Source organism: Balaenoptera ricei, chromosome 2 (assembly GCF_028023285.1).
Source record: "Balaenoptera ricei isolate mBalRic1 chromosome 2, mBalRic1.hap2, whole genome shotgun sequence".
Classification (NCBI taxonomy): Eukaryota; Metazoa; Chordata; class Mammalia; order Artiodactyla; family Balaenopteridae; genus Balaenoptera; species Balaenoptera ricei.
The window spans coordinates 116,710,688-116,735,304 of record NC_082640.1 but is presented as its reverse complement, the minus strand read 5'-3'; the positions used below and the strand labels follow the sequence as shown (position 1 = coordinate 116,735,304).

The window sequence follows — 24,617 nt, the reverse complement described above, 5'->3', positions numbered from 1 at the left end:
TCTCACGTTTCCATATTATTGGCTGGCACGGCTGTCAGTAATATCTACTTCCCGCCTTCCAGCCTAGCGGGTTTCTTGGACCCCTCGGTTTCTGCGACTAGCCGCTTACGTTTGCCTGAGCCGTGTTGCCGGGGACCCGCGACCTTTCACCCCCTCCCTTCCCACAGGGGCGCCCCGGCCCCCGTCTCCGCCCCCGCCGCCGGCGCGCGCCCCCGCGCACGCTCTCAGCCCGCGCGCGCTCACTCCCGCGCAGACACGCACACTCTCGCCCCCCCGCACTGGCCCCCCCCGCCCCCGCCCCCGCCCCCGCCCCCGCAGGCTGAGACTTCGGCGTCGGGAGGCGGCGGCGGCGGCGCTGCTGAGAGGCAGGGACCCGAGCTCGAAGTGTGTGGGAGTCTGCGAACTCAACCCCTCACTACCCTCCCCTTGCAGCCATCCCCCTCCCTCCCCGCCTGCCCCCCCCCCCCCCACAACAAGCGGGAGAAATAATGAGCGAGACCGGGCGGCAGCAGCAGCAGCAGCAGCGCCGAGCAGCCCAGGCAACGGCAGAACCGCTCCGGCGGCGGCGGCAGCACCAGCAGCGGGAGCGAGCGCAGCGCTAGCGCGGCGCGGGGACCGCCGCGCTCCTTCCCGGCTCCTGCCCTCCTCCGCCGCTCACTCTTCTCTCCGCGTCCACCTCTTTCCCCTCCTCCTGCTCATTCACTCTTTCCCTCACTCTCCCCTCCTCCTCGGCTTCTCCCTGCGCCCCGCCAGCCCTCGCGCTCTCCCACTCCCTCTGCCCGTCCTCCCCGCTCCCCTCCTCCCGCTCATTCACTCGCCCCTCTCCCTTCTCCACTCTCTCCCCCTCTCTCCTTTCTTCTCCTTCTTTCACCCTCCGTCTCTCACACCCCCTCCATTCCCCTGTCTCCTTTCTGACACTGCACTGCAGCTGCTCCTCAGCCCTGCCCCCTCCCCAGTGAGAACAAACCAGCAACATTGCTTTTTTTTCCTAAAGAGATTTCTATTGATCCGATTAAAAAAAACAAAAACAAAACAACCTTAAGAAACCCCAAAAGCAAAAAAAAAAAAAAAAAAAAGAAAAAAAAAGAAAAGAAAAAGCCAAAACAAAAGGGAGAACCTTCTCCCCGTAGAAGCGGCAGGAACTGCAAACATGATGGCGGCAGCTCCCATCCAGCAGAACGGGACCCACACTGGGGTTCCCATAGACCTGGACCCGCCGGACTCGCGGAAAAGGCCGCTGGAAGCCCCCCCTGAAGCCGGCAGCACCAAGAGGACCAATACGGGCGGTGGGTATCGCTTCCACCTCCCCGCTGGCCCCATCCCCCGCCGCCCGCCCCTGCCTCCCTCCCTCCCGCCGCCCTCCCTCCCTCCCTCCCGCGGCCCGGACACCTCCAGCCCGAACCCGGCGGCTCCCGCGCCCTGCCTCGCGCCCCCTCCCCTGCACCTGCCCCGCATCTCGCTGGCCCCGACACATTTCCATTTCTATGTTTATCATTCATCAAAATGGCGACCGGTTTTTCGGAATAGACCTATCTTTCCATTTAATCGGTCGAAAGGCTGACCATTTAAATATCCTAGACCTGGGCAAGGGGGTCCGTTAAGGAGGAGGAGGATGACCCCGAGTGAGGTGATGGCCGCCCGAAGATGCGCGCTGCATTTAACAGTCTGATTAAATAAATAAATAAATGGCACTTGGGTAGCGGAGAGCAAATGATTGGGGCACCGGAGAGTTTTGCTCTCTTCATCCCCTTGGTTTGGGCCACAAGTAGTATGCAAAATCTGGAAGAGTGCATACTCTTACCGCACTTACATTGTCGGTGCAAATATTTCACTGATTTGTCTTCAGGGGTGTGCATACGAGGGTGGGGGTGTCTGGTACTCTGACTTGTTAGTTAACATCCTGCGCTTCCTGGGAAGATGAGTTTTAACGGGACCGGTATCGCTTCTTCATTTGCACTGGAGTCATCTTAACAATGCACCCAATGCATCGAGGCAGAGGTGAATTTATCTACAGCACGTACATTAGAGACGGATGGGGGTCTTGCGAATGGCACACCCGAAAAATTTGGAACGTTCATTCACATAAGGAAGCTGGATTTACCGGGGTGTTTCCTATTTAAGACATGATCAGTTTGACGGAAATTAAAGTTTATGGAGTTGGCTTTATTTTCTAAAACATTTCAATCTTTCTTGGTTCATCTACCCCCTTCGTTTTAATAATTGTGATTCTTTTGGAGAAGGAACATTATCTGGTCACTTTTAAGTGTATTTGATGTAAATGACTCCTAAGCTTTTTAGTATTGGCAAAATTCTTCTTAAGGTCCTTTAATTAATGAGCTTAAACGAGATCATAGTAGACTAAGGAGTGCTAAAGAAATACTCCAGGATTAGTTAGATTTGCCAGTCCACATCACTTTGAGTTATTTCCTGGCAGTTATTGAAGGCTTGGAATACACCCTACAGTTTGGGTGGATTATTTGGTAGGAGAATGGTTGTTTTGCATACTTTAGGTAGGATATAGGCAATGGTTAATTGTAGTCCTTATGTGTTTGCTCATGTTAAACAAATATAGCTCATCACTATTTACTGTCCTTTTATTTATTTATTTTGCAATATGTTAAGTTAAGGTTTGTCATGGTATAAATCTCTGAAGTTTTGTTAAAGGGTCAGTTCATTTTGTTTTACCATAGTAACTACAGATAGAATTGGAAGACTTCCATGTTTGGAATAACAACTGGAATTTAGTCATCAGTTTCTACAGTGCTGCAAAATAATAGAACATGTTTAGATTTTAATTCCAAGTTTGAAAGTATAAATTCTACAGAATGGGAAACATTTCGTACATATTTATTTTTCAGTGTAATTGGCTTATTTTCGTTCTTTAAAAAAAAAAAATTTAACCCCATATTTCCTGCAGCTATATGCCCAATGTTTTAATCGCTCTTTTTCTCTCTTGAGGGTGGAGGGAGGATACAAAGTTTAAAATTATTGTGTTAACGAAGTATATTTCCTTGCATTTTTCAGAAGACGGCCAGTATTTTCTAAAGGTTCTCATACCTAGTTATGCTGCTGGATCTATAATTGGGAAGGGAGGACAGACAATTGTTCAGTTGCAAAAAGAAACTGGAGCCACCATCAAGCTGTCTAAGTCCAAAGATTTTTACCCAGGTAGGTGCAATGGTGAAGAGATTGTTTGATAAATCCCCAAGGAAATAAAAGATCTACCTGTGTTGTGTGCTGTATTGAAAGAATTCTTAATAGTGTAGATTATTTATTTATTTGATGTATTAGAGTATTTGTGGAAAAATTTTAAGAGTATTTTCACTCTTGGTTATGTTTTGTTTCTATAATTGATATTCTGTCTATGATGTAGACCCAATTTTGAGATGAATCTTCTGGGTATTTCTAAACACTTCTTTCTAATTAGGGAAAAAAACTCTAAAATTTAAAGATAGAAACCTAGACAGCTGGCATCAGGAAATAGGGTTCTTCTGAAGTTTTCAGACATAATTGTAATGACAATTAGTCTAGAGTGAATTCAGAAGAGGGGGTAGACAGGCTTCTTAAAGAATGGACCATTTACTTTCTAAATCCATTATGTACCTCTTTCTGCTTCATTGCTTTGTTTGTTGGCCCTGGAGTGAAGAGGACAAGTGCTGCCTCTTCAGATTTTTAAAATATTGTGTTTTTAATATAATTGTGACAAGGAAATATATTATTATGTAAGAAGTAAAATAACGCTTCAAAATTTGTGTTACTTAAGAGCTGTATCAAGAGCTGTATTTGATCAAAATATGTTAACAGTTTGTGTGGTACTATAGGTACTGTACCCCAGTGGAATATGGCAAGTTTCCTAGGTGGTATAATTTATTTTTTTTGTACTTTTCAGTGTGTTTTTAAAATTTAAACTGTTTATAGTTCTGTGCATTTATCTTTATCTTTTTAAAATCATTTTGCTACTTAATATATGGATTTTAAGTTTCATTGGAAAATCTCCATAATCGAATAGTGTATCTGCTAGATAAAACATTAATTGATTTGCTTTTACCTACATGTAGCTTCTGCCATTTTTTTTTTGGTTATTTCATATTTATGGCCATAAAAAATATTTACTCAGTGCTGAGGGGACCGACACTGCTTATTTTTTTTTCTTGGTAGGAAAGAAAAGCTGATTTGCTTTCAGTGATCTAATTCAGTAAGAGTTCTTTAGTACAGCAAAGACATCTGGTATGAATGTAAGCAAAACATTTGGAGGATTTCTTTTTCATAGCCAATCGCTTGGTGGTAGAAAGTGGACCACTGTACTGCATAAGAAGGTTTTAGAATGGTTGGAACTATCATTTAGTTATGTAAATTAAATGTAGTATGTTTGGTAAACATTACATTTATTAAACTAAGGTGTAATCTGTTAGATATGATGTCCTACGAAAGTTTGTTTTCTGTGAGTGTAGTTTTGTAGATGGCTTTCCTTGTCTTTGAAACTTTCCTTATGCATTAAGAAAGTTTGCTGATATATTCACATTCTTATATTTAAAAGGTATGTTATGATGAAAAAAATCAATGTGGAATTGTGAAAATCCTTAGTGCAAATAAAAGCATTCAAAAGAGCTTGATTGCAGAATTAATAATGTTATAGTTCTAGGAAAAGAGCTGCAATGGTAAATTAAATTCACTGTCAATAGATGAAAATGAAATAGCTTTTTTTGCATTATACATGAGGGTATCAGATGTGCAGGGATGTTACAGAAAATTGGTGTTTATCAAGGATATTCCAAATAGTAAATTAAATGCCTTTTCATTTGAATATAGTGTATTTTCAGTGGGTTGGAAAGGGTGCAACTAGAATTAGATCTTTTGTTTTTAGTCCACAGTTGTGTATTTTTTTCTTATTACATTGAAATTGCTTATTTTATTTATAGTTCTGAGGCATGTTATTCATATAGAGCAAGAATATCCGTTGGAAAAAATGGAAAACTGGAATGCGTTGAATAAAATTTTGTGTGTGTAGTGACGTAACCTGATCAAATGTGAGTTGAAATGTCTGGATAAAAGAAGGCTTATACTCTGCCTGTAACAGGTGGAAACCAGTCACAAACTATGGAATCAATTGTAAGGATAAAATAAAGCCCTGTAATTTATAAGAAGCTTTAATAATTCTGAACACTTTGTATGTAAACACGATTTTAACTAGGTTATTACCTGTTCAGACAGATACATCTCTCTTCTTCTGACAGACTTTAATAGTCTTTCTGTTCATACTTGACCATAAGCCTGTGGAATTATCTGAGGTCCTGGTATTCTTAAACATAGCAGCCTCTGAGCTACTTTCAACTTCTCTTACTCAGATATATTTAAGGGATACTTACCTTGCTCATCTCAAATGAACTAAATTATAAAGCTGTGATTTATACTGCCTAGTTATAAGGACTTTCTTGTAGGATTATGCAGTAATTAAAGGCCTTTTTTGTGTGTTTCATATATGTACTTATGACTCATATTCCTTTACAATGAATATGCCCGATGTTTATTTCATGAAGCATTTTTCTGTTTCTTATTTGTAAGACAGAATATTTGGGGATAAGTGCACTTCAGTTGTATAACTTAATGGATTTTCTCAAATACCTAAGTTTTAAAACAATGCAATTGTGTTCAGAAGGTTCACTTAAAATACTGGTGTATTTGAGAAAAACTTTCTTCAGGGTATATATTACAGAGTACAGACATTGCTTAAGTAATCTCTTAAGCAACCTTGCTTTTCTGAGTAATTTTTAATATTTATGGTTGAGATGAAGAAAACATTTTTTGCACATTAATTGGTATGAATTTAGAATTTATAGAACTGTATATTACATTGTGTATTTTAGCATGTCATATAAAATAAAATAATTTGGGGAAATTGTATGATGAGGAGTGTAAAGTACATTTATCAATTACTGTAATCGGAAGAAAAAGATCGATAAGTAGATTCATTTTTTTGCTGTGCTGTGTAATTCATTTATCTATTACTAAAAATCTAAATCTTACAAAATACTAACTTATTACCTGTGGTTTATGAATATATCTTTTATTCTTACTTGATTAAAGCCACCTAATTTGATTTATTTATATATCCTTTTTATAATTAGGTTACCCAAAGTTAATGCCTTTTAATTAAAAAACAGCTTTCTCATTTTGGGAAATACATTACTGTATGCATTTTCAGGATGACAATAGGATAGTATTCTTTTATTCCTTTATTTGGCATCTGAAGATGTTTGGTTTTGTTGATAAATAGATTGATTTTATCTGTTAAAATCATTTAATGAGTGGTTCAGGTAGATAATTGGGAAAATTTATTGAATACATTATTCATTGGGAATAGTAAAGGATATATAAAATAAATATTTTCATGTATGCCTTAGATTTTAGAACACTTCATAGTGTACCTATTTTATTCCATTATATGACACTGGAGATATTCATTATATCAAACAGGAATTCTCTATAATCTTAGCATATATTTGTGTGTGTTTTAAACTGTTTTCATACTTGTGGCTATAAAACTGCATCACATTTAAAAGAAATTATTCCTTTTTTGGTCCTTAAATTAAAATTTGAACTCATTATTCCTAGATTTATTGTATCTTAATTTATCACTGTCCAACTTGGGTGATGCTTTTTTAAAAAATCACAAACTATTTATATGTGAAATCTTTAAAAATCATGAAAAAGCAGAATGTAAGTGAAATTTTCTTTTAGTGAAGGAAATACCCCACACTGCCTTAATTTTGACATGGGGAAAATTCAGTGGCCAATTTAACCATTAGGGTTGGGATTGTATAAGAATGATAATTCTTTTGGAAATAAGAGGAGTTTATGAAGTTTGGAATAGATCACTTTTATTTACATTGTTGCAGGAAGAGTATTATTGTATTGGTAGTACAATGTAAATACTTTTGTTATAACTTCTGAAAGTTGCAGTCTATACTCTTTTCTTTGATCTAAGATGCTTTGCATCTTAGAAATTTACTGGCATATATTTTAAGGCAAAATTAGCAGGTAAATATAATTGTAACAGGTAGAAAATAAAGTATAATTTCCAATATTGTTGAATTTAATAGGGTAGCTGTCGTTACACTGTGCTATACCTTTGGTTTTAGAATTGTCAAAGAGTTGCTGACACATAATGTGTTTTTCTTTAAAGTTGTAATATTTATGTTTGTCATGCTGCCTGTGGTTGTGGGTTATTTTATGTTTTGTCTGTGTCTATCCTCAGTTGTGGGAGGAGCCATAAGCTTTCACTTATACATTAATATCTGTATGAAAATTTGCTGCATTTTTAATACTTTATTTCTCATTTTAAGCAATAGGAAATCTCAACACATGAAGGAATGTTACTGGCATAGCACAATCTATATTGTACTTTCCGAAAGTTATTAATTTTTATACTTAACCCATGAAAGCAAATGTTTTGTGGTATGAAATTTTTTAGAAAGATTGAGTTAGCATTAAAAATCTTAGCTATTCATTTTATTTGATTCTTTTTTTAATTTCATCTGGATGTTACATCTTCTATTATCGATTTAGTAAGTTATGGCTTTACAGTGTCAGTGTTTTCATGAATTATATAGCACAATGTCACTTTGAAATTTGCTCTTTGAAGCCTTCTAGATTTTGGAAAAATAGCTCATTTAAAATTTGTGACATTGTAAGGTAATATAGTACATCTAACAACATTGTCTTGCAAATATCACCCCCAAAGGATTTCAGGAATAGTTTAAAAATAGTGAGCACAGTTGGTGAAATAGTTCAGTATTTATGTATTGAAGGTGTTTCGTATAATACACAAAGAGGAAAAACGATCTGTGTCTTGGGAACTCTAAGGAGTATGTGGTATCACTAAAAACCGAGCAAGAAACCACCAGTTAGAAACATGTCTTTTTATAGTTTGGTTCTTTTGTTTTGTTTTGCTCTGGCTTAAGAAAATTAATTTTTGCTCTTAAATATTACAAATAACATTTGCTGAACACAGTTATGCCACTTGTTAACTAAAATTCAGCACCTAATAATTTTTTTTTTTTTTTTACTTAGAGTTTAGTCTCAGTTGTTTCCAGTTCAGTGGAGCTGTGTTTTAAAGGATAACTTTTATGAGCAAGTGCAGCTTTCCGAATAAAATTGGGGGGATGAGGGTGGGAGATTTGTACTTGATTGCCATCTCATTTCCATCTTTGGATGAAGCTCTAGCATAAAGTTAAACAACATCTGCAGAGATCTGACTGACAAACATCTCTCTGGGACTCATCATTGCAGCCTGCAGCAGGTGCATTCAGCTTTGCAGTCTTTTCCAAAAAGAGGTTAGTTTGTTCTAACATTTATCGGTAGACCAGTGGAAGCAAGTGACTAGAGAGAAGAGGTTGGTTGTCACTTGTCCAGTGCTGGAATACTACAGGTAATTGGACTGGACTGGTGGGAACCGTAGCAGTATGTGTCTCACATTTCACTGCAGCTGCTATGGAGCTTAATTAACCTGACCCTCAGAGACTGAAGTGTCACGGTATAAAATGTAACATGCAAGAAATGAAGCAGTGCTTTTCAGTACTTCCTGATGCTTGGGTTGGTAAAATTTCTGTTTTCTTCATCCTGTTCTTTAAGGATATGGCATCACATTTTCCATTTTTTATATGGAAATATTTGAAACTAAAATGATTTCCATGAATCTGATAGAATCTACATGAAAAGGAGATAGGGGCTTTAGGTATAGAAATAAAGAGAAAATAACCTCAAGTAGGAAGTATTTAAAGTTCGCTATTCCACAAGTATATTTTCAGATCATGAGTGAGCGGAAATAAGTGGAAGTACATTGGAGTTCTTTTTTTTATTATCTTAGATTAACATTTATTTATTTTTATAAGAGAAAGAACCTATGTAAAATTAAGTTGTATCTTTTTAGCATGTTAGGGACTTTGACAGGCAAACTTTGCTGAGTGTTTTGACGTGTTCCAATAAACAAGACAGGCATAGTATGTTAAAAATGTTTTTAGGATGCTTCAGCTTAGTATAGGAGTGCTGTTGAAGTGGTTCTTTACACAATTTATTATAAGTATATTAAAATTTGATTAAATAAAAACTCTAAAAAAGTCAGTCATTCATTTCTTTTGTTTTAAATTTCTTGATCTATTTGAAATACTGACAGTATGCTTCCATGACACATATAGAAGTTTCTTGTATGTTCTAATAGTATTCCCAATTAATGTAGATGTCTCATCACAGTCCTGTTGATCAATTGGCCTTTGAAAGGAAAAAATGTCTTTAAATTAAATCTGGCAAAGTGCTATACTATTTTAAAATAATTCAGAATTTTAAAATATCATTTAGAGTCTTTGTGAAGCAGTTTTATTATTATGACTTTTTTTATTAGTTTTACTAACTTGAATTTTTTTGGTATCCATTGACTATAACTTGTCAATTACCCAAGAGTAATTAAGTTTTAGAGTTTGCAGATTTTTTGGAATCTATATACTTTTATTGAAGGAATTTTTACCAGAGTGGCCAATAACTATTTGATTCTGAAGTTGCTGTTTGTAAGAAAAAGCTTCTAAATTTTATCTTAATTAGATTATGAATAATAGGTAATTTATTGGTAATTATAGTCATTGTGGAAAATAAGATTAAAATAATCATCTCTAGAAGTGGAGAGAATCATTCCTCCACTTTTAAACATATTTCATTTTTCAATCAAGATTTTTCATTTTTGACATTGTGGAATGTTGTTTTCTTATTAATTCTCATCAATGTAAAAATATTCTTTAAAATTTCACATCTAAGAAGTTTTGATAAAGAAGATATTGAATAAGAATAAACATTTTAAGACTAGAAAATAGAAAATAAAGATTACTATGTAACTGACAAACTTTTTGAGATATTTTCAACATTTGCTAAGTTTCAAACCACTATATGGATATCCTTTTCCATGACAAACTTGATCATGAAAACACATAATATCTGCACTCCATCATTGATCTTTTGCTGCTTCCTGCAGGGCCTGTCATAGCATCGTTGACAGGACCAGATGAAAAATGAAATCAGTATCTTGAGTTTTTTAACAGCAAAATGATTCAGGTAAGATTATTTGGTGTGGAAAATAAAACATTTTTTACCATTTTTATACTCATTTAATAATTGATATTTAAAATTAATATTTTTCTTATTTTAAGACCTGTTTTATGTCTTACTGATGTTCAGTATATTTGTCATATCCAATGAATTTTATTCTGAACTCAGTAATTTTTAAGTTTTAGACTGTAGTGTTTCTTACTTTCCTTGAGAAACTTGGCATACTTTTTGAAGCTTTGAAGAATAACTTTTCTTTCTCTTTGAAAGATTTTTGAGAACAGTTACACGTTGAAGGCCCCATAATTTGATTGTAGGATAAATTTTCACACAATGAACTTATTAATTAAATAAGAGTTCAAATCCTGCATTTCCGCTAGGATAGATATAATAAATACTACTCTCAGTTTGATTGAATTTTTAGAAATCATTCTTATCTTGAAGAAAGTTGTCTTCATTTAAATTGTTAATAATTTGCTGCTCTAGTACTTAGATTGGGCGGTGACTTTATTTTAAGATTTACTAGATAGAGGGAAGGACAGAAAAGAAGGAAAGGGGTAGTGCATTTTATTAACACAATAGTAGAGAATTCAGTATGTGTTTTTGTTTTATGTTACTAAATATTTTTGAATAACTGCAGCTTTTCAATTTTGGTTATATTCATTCTTGAAATACTTGTTTTTGAAGGAATTATTGTTGGAAGCAGTTGAGCTTCTACTTGGAGACCTTTCATTCACATACATAGTTTTAATTATTCTTTGTATAACTCCTGTGTTTTTAATTTTCTAAGACTAATTTTTTTAAGTCAGAAAAGTACTTTTAAAAAAAAAATCTAGTTTCAGTCTTCACTCTGAAATCTGTCTGGAAGTTTTTCTCTTGTCAATATAAGTATTTATCAGCTGCTTCCTATGAGTCCAGGTGTCCTATGGTCATTATGACTTAGAATTATTACGAAGCATCTTTTCTTTGTAAAGTAATATGGGTATGTTTTACTTCACCCTAAAATGTTGTGCTTTGATTGTTATTGTGTCCTTAAGTTTTGTTTAAAAATATTTTTTATATTGCATCTCTGATATATGTCAATGACTTACTGAGGACACTTAGGAATATCGAAGAGGCTTTTTTTTTTTTTTTCATTTAAAGGGATTGGAAAAATAATGGAATTGTGGAACTAGATGAAAGAAATGGCGCTTAGGTGCGATCTCTTCCAGAATCTTCATTTAATAGTTGAGAAAACCAAGATACCAAGAGTGATATAGGCAAATAATTGTCCTGCAACTTTTAAATATGTTTTCTGAATTTGTGGTACAATTATAGTAGATACTTCATTCTCTTTTTTGTTTTGCTTTACTCTTTTTTTTTTTCCTCTTCTTTTTGAATATGCCTCTCTGAGGAAATAAGTCTTCACTTCTTCTCTCTCCTAGTTTTAAAATAAATACTCCTCCCCCCGCCCCCGCTTTTTTAAACTAAGTTGAAAGCACAGTAGTTATTTTACAATAATTTTTGTTGTTGATTTGCTACACTGAAAGGCCAAAGACAGGTACTCTTTATCAGTACCACATGTTAAAAAACAAAGATATGGTAGATTATATTGCCCGGAATATACCGGGCAATATAATATTACCTGGTCATTTCTGTATTTTCATAATTGTACTGTTTGAAAATGGCAGTATTCAGGGTTATTTGATTTTTACAGCTTTGTTACTTCATTTGCAAAGTTATTTTTTTTGTTTCTTTCAAACGTCTTTCAAAGTTTCTTCTTTTTTTCTTCCTTCCTTTGTTCCGTAGCTCAACTTTTTAATTTCTTCATTTTTGGTTAAACAGAGTATTGACATTGCTAAAAAAAATTATATAGACATTCTAAGTCAAATTCTGTTTTTGGGGATATATGTATTTTCCATATTTTTATGACTTATAAAATTTCCTTAAGTATTGCATATTTGGCTAGGTATTCATAACAGTTGGTTTTAAAAGAACAGAGTATTATGATTAACAAATAAGCATGAGCGTAATTGTAAGGCAATCTAAGTACAAATGAAGATATATAATAATTATTAATTTAAAAACATAATTATTAATTTAAAAACATAATTATTTTCTCTTTTTTGTCTATCCATTTCATCAAATTGGTCCACTTCTCGGTTAATTAGAATTCTGATGCTCTTTGCATTGCATTATAGGCTTAAGGGCTACTTTCTAACATAATTATAAAAGTCACTTAACGTGATTTTTGAAGATATTTTTCCTTCACGGATTTAAGTTAAAACAAAAAAATTTGTCATAGTCTTACTACAGTTGAATAGTAGAATTAAGCTTCATTGATATGAAGGAATTTACGTCATCCTTCATGCCTGCTGTATGTTCAGCATATAGCCCAGTGCTTTAAACATCTGTGGCATTTGAAATGTAAGTGAATGAATGTGTGATTGAATGAATGACCAATCTGAGGCTTCATTTGTGAATGTGATGGATATAGAAGGCAATCTTCAGTTTTTCATTATATTTCTAGTTTACTATAGTGGAGTGATATCAATACAATGAATGTAGAAGGCAATTCATCTTTAATTTTGTATTATATTTCTAGTTTACTTAGGGGTGTGTGGGGGGGGGGTATATGTGTGTGCGAAACATCTGTATTTCGGATAAGTAAACTAATGAGTTCAAAATTCAAACAAACAAGGAAAGACCATAGAAGTATTAAGACAAATATGGGCCAGGTCTTATGAAAGAAGAGTAGAATTTTGTTTTCTATTTAGCATGTTGTCTGGAAACTTTCAGAAAACTGAAAGCTAGTATTATGGAGAGTACTTCAAAGCCGTCTCCCAGATGAAGATCAATTTAAAAATACTCTGTCTTAAGAAACATGAGATTAACTAATATTTATTTATTAATAAAGTAATAAAAAGTACCTATATTACAAGATTTGATAGTTATATCACATTATAGTTTACTTATTGCCACATGGCTACCTGTGCAGTAAGGAACAATCTACTGATGACTTTTCTTGAGATACCTTGAAAATCAAAGATTACTAACCACTAAATTGAGGTTACTTTATTAAAAATATGATTAGTAAATGTTTTGTTTTTAATATATTTTAATATCTCCTTCCCCACCTATAGTGGGGAAGTAAACATGTATAAATACATTAGGACTTTTAGAAGCTGGACTATTAATTTTTCTTATTTATTCAGGAGAAGAGTATACCAACTATGTAGTAGATTGGAATTTATATGCTTTGAGTTTGACTAACTTGAACACTTTATTTGAAATTAATAGGAAAGTTATTGAATTTGGTTTTCTTCAAAGTCTTTTAAATACTTTTTAAACAGAATTTAGAGAAATGTATGAAATATTAGTGTTTATCTTATATTAACACATTGTTTGATTTTTGCTGCAATAAACCAATGAAACTTCTAAGATTTAATAAATATATTTAGTTTCAGGCTTAGTCCCTTACATTTTTATAAATTTGATTTATTTTTTAAAAAGCTGATGGAGAAAAAAAAAAGCTGATGGAGAATAATGATGGGTTAAAATAACTCTAAATGTTTACTTGGCTGCTTCCCCTGCCCTTCTCTGCCACCATGGCCAGATTTTAACATTCTGATGGACATTTATGCGTTCCCTTTGGGGTTAGAACGAGATATACGGTTTTCTGAAGATCTTACTCTCAAGCAAGGGAGCAATAAGAAACAATAAAGATAAATACCTGGTTATAATGAAATTTGATAATTGTATAATGATAGAATTATGTCTTGAAGTTGAAACTGCCTCTGTCAGTGGCAAGATCTTGAGAGAAGAGGGTATACTTCAAAAAGGACTTCAAGGAGGCGCTGACAAAGTTTTGAGGGTTGAATTTTAATTTGCTTGGTGGACAAGAGTGGAAGGTCATTTGAAGCAGAGACAATATATGTATCCATGGAGTTATGAAAAATTCCTGGTACATTCAGGGGTCCAAAAGTAGTTTGGTATTACTGGGATACAAAGTAGATATTGTGGTGGGGAGAGAGTGGGAGTAGGGAGATACTATCGCTATTTGTACAGATAAGAGAAAATGTATTAAAAATGTAAAAGAAAAGAGTTTTATGGAAAAATATTTAATTTGGAGACATTCAATAGGAAGAAATATTTTAAAGAAAAAGTACATTTGTTATGTCTATAAGATGAATGACAGTGGTACTGTAATTAAAATATACGTATTTGTATAAATATAAATAGTGATAGTTGTACTTTGGAGGAAGGATTGCCCTCGTTATATAGAAGCAGAGTTAAATAGTAGATTGGGGAGTCTGGCTTTCTGCCTCGGTTATATAAGTAGAATTAAAGAGAAGACTAATTTGTTTAGAAAGAAAGGAAAAAACTACTAGAGGTAAAAGAAATGTTAAGAAATATGAAAGCTATCTTTTTATTAAGCAACTATGTGCTGAGGGTAGAAGAAAAAAAGTGTGGAACTTAGTGAATGAAAATGTCAGTGAGGAATGTTTTCCCATATTCAGGAAAGCTCTGGAGATAGAAATCCGTTTTTGACATTTGTTCACTCTTATATAACCTGTTGTCTATGCAGGTGCATTTAAAGTTAATGACTCAAGTGGTTTCTTTTACTAGTTTGCCTTTGATGAATAGCTGTTTAGAATCATAGATCTGATAAAAATTTTCTCATTCCTTAAATTATGAATATGTAGGCCTGGTTTCTAGCTCTCTTGGTATATGAACATTTATTTTTAATTTGATGAAAATTAGTGATTTGCACAACGTATGCAATTTTAATGTGTGAATTTTAATTTTTTGGCAGTGTTCAAACACTAAAGTTTTGGTATGTGATAGAGACATTGGTGTGTGTTATGTCAATGAAAATGAAAGTTGAAACTTTCATTATTCATTGTTAGTGGATTCTCTGTCATATAATTATTTTGTTTGGCATTTCAATTGATTATTGAGATTCAGCAGGATTCTCCATCATTGATAAATATTTATTTCATATAAAAATTAGTCTTAATTGATAATCTGTCAAATCCAGACGAGTTTAAAAAGTGACTGTGAAAAATATGGCACTGTTTTACATTTAGAAAATGAGATTAGAAATCTATCTAGCATTTATATTTATTTGTGAAATTATTGGCTAGTTGTGTAGAGAAACATTAAAAAATTGAACAGCTGAAGTGACATTAAGCACCAGATGGGAATTTGAAATAAAAATATTCATTGTGTAATCTTTATTTAAATGCTATTTATAATTCAATAATACCAGTTGTATAACTCAAGGTTGACTTCAATATGAAAAGGAAGCATAAGCAGAGTCTCATTGCCTTCAAATTGATGTGCATATCATGGCATGGTAACATAACTTGTTCTTTAAGGGATAAATAATATAGGTAAGGTGACTGCATACATTGCAGAACCAATACAATTCCTTCTGAGAAAGTCTTTGAAGAAACTTTGAGTTTGTGAATTGTTTCAAAGTGACATTTATTTAAATTGAACGTCTTTTACGAATTCTGCCTTTAAGATGATATTCTATTTTACATTTACACATATATTCTCAACTGAAAATTTCCAGCCATGTTTTCTTTACAGTAACGTTTGACATTGTTTCTTCTGAAGTATGTACCTATTCTGTTTAAGGAACGGTATGTTCCTTTGAAAGCTTTATCACATTTTTAGCTACACTGGTATATTTGACATCTTATTTAAAAACTAGAATGACTCTAGATGTGAAAACACAAACTGTGATAATAAGCGAAATATGCCATATGTGGCAGTTTAGGTTGGCATATATCTCAAATGGCATGTTTAATGTACTGTATTAGTAAGATTAGTAATTTTACGGTGGAAGGCTGCTACTTTTATTTTATAATCTTTTGCTGGTGGGCTTAGAATGCTGACAGACCCTTTACTTTGTAAATCCTTGTTTTCAGCCCAATGGCAAATTTTTTTTGCCATTGAAATTATCTACATGGGGTCCCTCTTAGTAACTAACTTATTCTCTAAAGTTTGTGAAAATTAATGAGAATTACAAGTAAGCAGTATATAGTTTGACAGATGATTATGAATGTGAAATGTAATCATGTATTTTTGTTAAGGAATAATAATGCTAATATATTTGGTATAACCAAAATGGTTTAGTAAAATAATTAAAAATTGAAAATGGTGTTTTTATTTTTAGAAAATGTATATATATTAATAGGAAAAGCCTTGAGGTTCTATGTCTATATACCATTTATAAAACCATTTAAAGCAAACTGCAATAAATATTGCCCCTTTATGACAGTATGACTGCACTCTGAAATCATATTCCAGGTTTCTTGAACAATTTTTTTCTTTGATTTTTTAAAATATTGCTTTTATTAAAAATTTTTCTGAAAACCCTTCAAATACTTCAGCAGATTGCGTTAAAAATAAGTAGAAACTGCATTGTGAGCAGGATAATTTCCCTAAATGAAAGGGATAAATAATATAGGTAAGGACTATGTACATTTTTTGACTACTTAAAATATGCAGAACAAATACAATTCTGTTTGAGGAAAATTTTGAAGAAATTTTGGATTTAGGAAACATTTCAAGTAACAGCTAAATTAAGTATCTTTTAAAGAGCCAGGCTCTGATTTTCTTTATGTGTATATTTAAACTATCTCTTGACCATTAGTGGGAAAAATGATAGTCTTGTTTTTAAAAGTCTAGAACTGTATAACTAAAACTTAATAAAAGTAAGTAAGCAGTACATAAAAGTAGTTTGCTAATCATGCCTTAATTAGATCCTACATCTCTATGCTTAAAATGTCGGTATAGGCAGGAATTCTTATATCTGTTTTACAGTTGAGGAAAATAAGATAGTGAAAGTTAAAATGATTTGTGATATAGAAAGTTAATGATGAACCTGTTTGTTTACTGTTATTCTATAACTCTTTGCATCAGACTGCTTATAAATTTGAGTTAAAAAATACAGTATTCAAAATTTAGGTAAGATTCACCAAACTGCCACATTTGACCCATCACTGAGAAATAATTAGATATTTTTTATGGATTGATAATTTTTCCTGTTCTTCTGGAAATGCTTCAAATTTCAGTTTTGCCATTGAAAGTGAAACTGTAATAATTAAGCAAAATAGAGACTAAAAACAAGTTTTCTGTTCTGACCAGACCTCTGTAAACATAGAACCTTGATATCGTCTATGTATTTCCTGTCTTCATATTGCTATTAGACATTAGGAGAGTTTGAAATTTTGCCTTGTCTATGAAGTTTTTTACATGAAATCATTTGATTATTCTTCATTTAGCATTGTAAGATTTGTCTTTCACATTTTAAATCATATATAACCACTGCTCTAGAGATTTGTTAAACTGTAGACTTAAGGTTAGTAAGATCTAGTCAAATCACTGTGATAGTACTTACTATAATCAAAGTTTTTATGAAGATAATATGCTTTGGATATTACACAGTAGAGTTTATTAAGAAAATATCAAATCAATTCAGTACTTTTTAATGCTTTATGGGGATGTGAGATGGAATATAAGACTCCTAGAGAACATGTGGTGTCAGACAGAGCAGAGTTTGAATCCGAGCTCTGCCACTTAACTAGTTGTGTGATTTTGGTCAAATCATTTAATCTTCTTGGACCTCTAATTTTCTCATCTGTGTGTGATTAGTACTTCTTGCATAGTTATAAAATGTTGGTCTAGGTATCACAAAAGGAAAAAATGTAAAATCATGTCACATAATACCTGACATATAGTAAGCATTTTATGACTCTTATCTTTTTTCATCTCCTTCTTCTTCCCGTGTTTGTTACATTTAATAATACTAAGTTTACAGCAAAGATTTTAATGTAAAATAAATTACATTAATGGGGTGGCAAAAAGGAAACATTGCTATAAGGATTTTTTTCAAAAATTTTTTTTCTCATAATAACTGATTATTATAAAATGTAGGCAATACAGAGAAAGTTAGTTAACCTCTCCTCATCCTTTAGGATAATTAATATAAATAATTTCATATATATTCTTTCATACTTTATAAATGCCTTTTTATATAGGTTCATATTTTAGTAGATAATTATAAACGATACCTGTTATTATATATAGGAATGAGTTTTCAGCCAATCACCTCTTTTGGTTAATGGACTTATGGAGGTTCTAAGGTGTCCTTCCTATCTCAGCTATGTGGATATTTTTACTTACGTAGCCAAAAAATATGCTCTGTGATATCCCTGAATGTATGCAGAGCTTTGTTTGTTTGTTTTTCACCCATATGGTTGAGATAAAAACTAGGGACATGATTTTATAATATTTAAGCAGATTAAATTGCATATGAAGCATATGGGCTTCTTTGTATTAAGACTTAAAAATTAACATAATTCATTAGTCTCTCCTTCATTCTTGTACATTAAAAATATTGATCAGGGCTTCAGTAGGAATAAAGCAGGTGGCATACAGAATATTTAATACTCGCTTTCATGATATTTTTCAAGATACTAAGACTTCTGAAAATTCTTTTTCTGTTAGTCAAAAAGAGTCATAGTGTACTGAATGATAAAGCTAGGTATTTAGTAATATAGATGATGATTCATAAGGCTTGTTTTTTAAGTTAAAATTTTTGATTACTTCTGTGAAGGCCTTAAACACTTTAATTCATGCAGCTTCCATGAAAGATCTAAGAGAATTTAATGTTATAGTTTTACTAAGAGTGTCTTTCAGGGGTCTGATTTATTGCTTTATATTCCTTAACAAATATTCATATTTTCCGTGAGTCATCACAAAAATTCTTGATTGCCATTATAGTAAAATTCTTTTTTATGGTATGTCTATATTTTGTTATAATCAGTGTATAAACTTAATGCTGTATTCAAATTCCTTATCTATTAAATATTACATATTAAATATTTAAGATTCATCTAATACTATAATAGGAAGAACAACAGTACATGTGATTTTGTTTTGTGTGAATGTGCCCTTGAGGACAATAAATGTAATTAAGATCATATTGATTTGGGGGTTGCTTTGTTGAAAATATAAAATATTAGTGAATATCTGTTATAGTATTCAGTAAATTCAATTTTGTATTTAGAATGTTATACCTTTGAATATATAAAAATACTAGATGCTGTAGGAAAAAATAAAATGAGCAACTTTGCAAAAGGTAATTTAATTCTAGAATGATTAAATACTATGGGCCTAATCTTTAGAGCAATGGACTTATTTTAGATACTTAGAACCTGTAGAGATGATGAAGTCTAGTTGGAATGAGAGTAATATTGAAAGTTGGCAGTTTATAAAAGAGGAATGTGTATTTGTCTAGGATACAGATGACTAAGGGTTATCTCTGTTTATATTAAGATATGGTTTTGGGAAATGGAACAATTTGAGATAGGCTGTGAATGCTGAAAATAACCCTGACTTCCTTCACATGTGTAACATTTTCACTTTTCTTTGGAACTAAGACAGCAGGCCACACAGTATATGATGAATTTAAGTATCAATTGTAAAACATCCTCTGTCATCCTAATTGACAATCTTATGTCCTATTTCACCGAGAAAAAAAGTAATTAAAAGAAATTTCACAAGCTTCCACCAGTAGATCTAGCAACCTAACTGTATCAGTACCTATATGGTCTATATTTTCTCTTATTATTCTGAGAAACTGTCCCTGCCCCAGGAAAGGCCAATCCTTTACTTTTATTCTAGATTCCATTCCCTCTTAGGTACTCAGATGCCGTTTAGAAATTCTTTCTTCTCTTTCTTGTGTTACCAGTTCCCCCCCCCATTCTATTTTTTTTCAACCTGCAAACATACTGTATTTCTCCAGTGTTAAAAAAGAGAAAAAGCATATTCTCTTTATCCCACTGCCTGTTCCAATTACCAGGCCGTTAACAGTAAAATGCTTCAAACTATCTGTCCATACTTGTGCTGTCTCCAGTTCCTCTCCCATTTTTCTTTAAAAGCTATTCCAATTAGAATTTTGACCCCATCCTTCCAGTGAAACTGTCCTTGTCAGGGTCATTGGTGACTTTAATGAGGATAATTCAGAGGTGGATTCTCAGTTCTTATCTCTATATACAATCAGCAGTATTTGACATAGTGATCACTGCCTCTTCTTTGAAACATTTCTTTCTGCATCCAGCATACCTCTACCTAACTAATTGCAGCCTCAAGTTTCCTTTGTTGGTTTGTTCTCATTTCTCTGAGCTCAGTCTTGGACCACTCTCTCCTTTTTTCTATACATGTTTACTCCCTTGGTGATCTTATCCAGTGTCATGGCTTCAAATAACCATCTGTTCTTTGATGACTACCAAATGTTTATATCCATTATGGACTTTTTCACCTGGACTCTAGACTAATGATGCGACTGCCCACTTGATATCACTTGTATGTCTAATAAGTATGTTAGAATTAGATATGATTTTAAATATTCTGATTTTTCTCTCAAATCTCAAAATCTACTTCTCCCACAAACTTCTCCATCTTATTGCAGCTTCATCCTTCCGGTTTTCTAAGGCCAGAAATCTTGGAGACATCCTTACCTTCTCTCATTCAGTCATATTTTACATCTAATCTGTCATGATTCTGATTATGTTTAAGATATGTGTCTTAAATGAAAGCTGAAAGCAAATATTAAAAACAAAAGTAAATGTTGCAAAAATGCATTTTGGCTCTGCTTAGTCAAAGAATTAACTAAACGTGGTTGGCTGTGAATTCAGTGTGTTAAAACTCTTTCTGCGAAGTGGCAGAAAGTAGTCTGTCCTAGTTATTGCATTGACCGGACTGAGCCCCCAAATTATAATTTCAAAAGATAAACCACCAGGAAAACTAGATTCATGTTTAATTTTATGTTCTAGGGAAGTCTGTAGGAAGCAGTCTGTACCCTAAGGAATATCAGCATCAGTATATTCATTATAGTAAGATAAATATTTTCGTACCTGCAAGAATTGATTTTTAAGGAATAAATATGAAGCAGTAGGTTTAATAAAATTCTAAGTAATACCAGTTCATTGGATTATATCAAAATGAAGTCCATTGATACTGGAGGACACAATTAGCTTAAAATGTAAACTATGTTAGGTGGTATGTACATGTGAATGACAATATATATATACTGAACAATTTGGAAAATTTTGCTAAATCAAAACTTCATCTTTTTGAGGATTACACATTAAAGAAATTACATACCTAGAACAAAATTATCCAAGTGGTAAATATTTTCCTATAAAATATTTTGAGATAATTTTATGCTTATCAACTATGAATCTTCTCATTTTTTTTTAAAATTTATTTATTTATTTATTTAATTTATTTATTTTTGGCTGCATTGGGTCTTCGTTGCTGTGCGCAGGCTTTCTCTAGTCGCGGTGAGCGGGGGCCACTCTTCGCTGCGGTGCGCGGGCTTCTCATTGCTGTGGCCTCTCCTGTTGTGGAGCACGGACTCTTCGCACGTGGGCTCAGTAGTTGTGGCGCAGAGGCTCAGTAGTTGGGGCGCACGGGCTTAGTTGCTCCGCGGCATGTGGGATCTTCCCGGGCCAGGGATCGAACCCGTGTCCCCTGCATTGGCAGGCGGATTCTCAACCACTGCGCCACCAGGGAAGCCTGAATCTTCTCATTTTATGGTCCATGAAAAATTATTCTAGTTAATGAACTTCATGTCTCTCTTTAATTAGTTTTTACTTTACTATTTTACGTTTTTTTATTCTGTACTCAGTTATTAATGGAAATTATATTATTTCACATACAGGAAGAAATATAATTGACTTTTTATAGAGCCAATATGTTTTTAATAAATTATGTAATAACAATTTTGACTTCTTTTCTAATCATACATTTTATTAGTATGTCTTACTGGCAAAAGATCTCTGGAAATAATCTGGTAGAATAAGACAAAATACATCTGTACATTTCTCAATATATAAATGATACAGTAGAGGAAGTTTGTTTAGTCACTGCTGTGTAAAAAGGAAAACTGTGGTAGTTGTGGCTTCCTGGATTACAGGGATAAGAATATGTGGGTTTGTATTTGGTTTCATTTTAAAGTTTAACATTTAAATTTAATTTTCTGGCTCAAAATTATGGCTTAAAATTTGTGACTTAAAACATTTTATTTTGGTATGCTTATGACTTACATGTTTCTTAAATCATCCCTTAGTTTTAGTGCTCATTTATGTGAGATTTGGGTTTGCATATCATTCTTACATTATTATTTTAGAAAAATCTATATTATAATATTTTCACACAGCTGATAGAGACAGGTTTGATACAGGTTTATCTGACTCCAAAGCCCATGCATGGTCTTTTTACCATATCCTATTATGACAAAAAAATTCCTTTGAATGAAGGTAATTTTCCCATATTTGACTTGTTTTTAAAGTTTCTTGTATTGAAGTTTTATTTTGAAAGTGTTATTATGTGCTTGACTTCAGTGTGCTCAAATCGTGCTTTTAATTTTTATGCTTATAAAATAGCTTTAAGATTTGTCTATATAAGCAATTAAAACATATTTAGACTATGGTCATATTTAATAAAAGTTATATATAAGTAAGAAATACAAATTGGAATTTTAATGTATCCTGATGAGTAATTTTTCACGTTTTTCTTTAAATTTAGTGTTAACCAAGGTAAAGATTTCCAGTTTTTCCGACATTTATTTATCCATGTATGTAGCTAGCAAGTACTTATTAAGTATGGATTATATACTGGGCATTTTACTATGTACAGAAGATACAAAGATATTTAAGGTCAAACCTCTTCTTAATGATAAGGGATAAAGCTGGAGAGTTAGGCAAGAGCTAGATTATGGAGGCCCATTTAGTCTGTCAAGTCATTTGGATTTTTATTTATTTTTATTTATCTTAAGATGGATGACACCCATCATTAAAAGGAGTTTCTAAATCTCCAGTTACTACATATTCAAACCTACATCAATGACCAAAACTCCTAAATGGTAGTGGATGTATACAGTTTTTAGAGAATTATTTTACCTACAAGATACTTGACAATATAGTTAAGATTTTTTAATGTAAAAAGCCATTATGTTTGGAGTAGTTTTAAATTTTGAAGTTATTAAAGTAACTATTTTCTCATAATATTTTTCAGCTTTAATTTAAATGACTACTAATTTATGCGGCTCTGTTTAAAGCTGGAACCCAAAGCTGTTTGGTGTAAGATGTTTTACATTAAGATGCTGTTAAAGAGAAGGATACATGCGGAATTAAAATAGAATTAAATGATTTTAAATTAAGAATGGATGACATTTCCAAGGTAGCAATGAATGTGCTACACTGTACACTAATCATATCGTTAGTGTTTTACTTTTTTCAATTTTATGATATCCATTTCTGTTCTTGAAAATCTTTAAAAATGTGTTATCTTTGTTTTTCTTGAACTGTCAGTATTTACAGTATAAATGTAAGCTCTTATATAGCTCAGCCTCATGCTTTTATTATCATCCACTTTATGTACTTTTGCTCTGGGGTTGCTGAGCATCCCTAGATAAAAGACTAAAATTGGGCCAATTGATTCTATTTCTCAGTCTAACATATATTTCTGACTGAACCAGCTCTTGTTGTTGTTATCCTTTTGTTTATCTCTATTTAGCTTTCTGTCCTGTGCCTACTTTTCAAACTTTTTTTGTCTCCGTCAGCCTAGAAATTCACCCCAATACCTTCATACTCTGTAAATGAATGTGCTTTACAGTTTACTTAGATTCTCTTCAAAGACCTCCATCAACTTCTTTTACACTTCAGATTACTCTGTAATTTCAACTTTAATCCTTGCCTACATTTCTAGAGAGAGAATTTTCTCTTCCTCTTTTGAGGCTATCATTTATCTTGTTTCTTTTTACCTTTTTCAGACTCTTGTTTTATTATCTCTTTTTTTTTCTATCTTTTAAGTTTTTCAGTAGATCTTTCTCTTTGGCTTAGAAATATATACAGTTCTTATTTATCTTAAATTACAAAAGACTAAATCCTTTCTTTGATTTTGATAATAACCTTGTGGTTTCTGCCTCTCTCCCCTTTCCATAGCCATCAAGTTTCTTGAACGGGTAATCTGTACACTTGAGTTCCTATTTTTTCAGCATTCTGCTGCTCTTGAAGTTACCCAATTCCCTTAAAATTCATTGTTATCCTCTTAGTTCCTTAACTCACTGAACTAACTTTTCAGTCATCTAGTCATCACCCCCTTTTACTTTTCTGGAGCATTCCATGTTGATAACCACTCTCTTCTTTTGACACTTTTCTTCCTTTGACTTGCTTGACACTGTAAGATTCTCTGTCTTTTATTGTCTGTCTCACTGTAGCTTCTCAAGCATTTTGTTGGGTTTTTCTTTTTTTAATCATTCCATAAATGTAGGAATAATTCTGTTCTTGCTCCTATAGATTCCTCTGAATTCTTACCTTTATTTAGATCATTCCTAAGTCCATATGTTCAGCTCAAAACTGTTTTGAACTTTTATTTGTGTACATCTCGTCATAGATATATTTCATGTATTTCAAAACAAATCTGATTATTTAAACCTTATTTTAAAATCTTCCTGTAAGTTACCT

The 24,617-nt window shown here is 33.2% G+C and overlaps 1 protein-coding gene across 2 annotated transcripts in view; it reads left to right on the top strand.

Moving 5' to 3' along the window:
- Positions 1–357: 357 nt before the first annotated feature.
- Positions 358–24,617, top strand: part of NOVA1 (NOVA alternative splicing regulator 1) — a 140,546-nt gene continuing 116,286 nt past the window's right edge. Inside the window, exons 1-2 of one of the 2 annotated variants that reach the window (XM_059914020.1) lie at positions 358–1,286; positions 3,025–3,168. In XM_059914020.1, coding sequence (XP_059770003.1) covers positions 1,151–1,286; positions 3,025–3,168 — 280 coding nt within the window. In that variant the 5' untranslated portion in view covers positions 358–1,150. The remainder of the gene's footprint in view (positions 1,287–3,024; positions 3,169–24,617) is intronic. The other variant, XM_059914024.1, reaches the window with a different exon arrangement.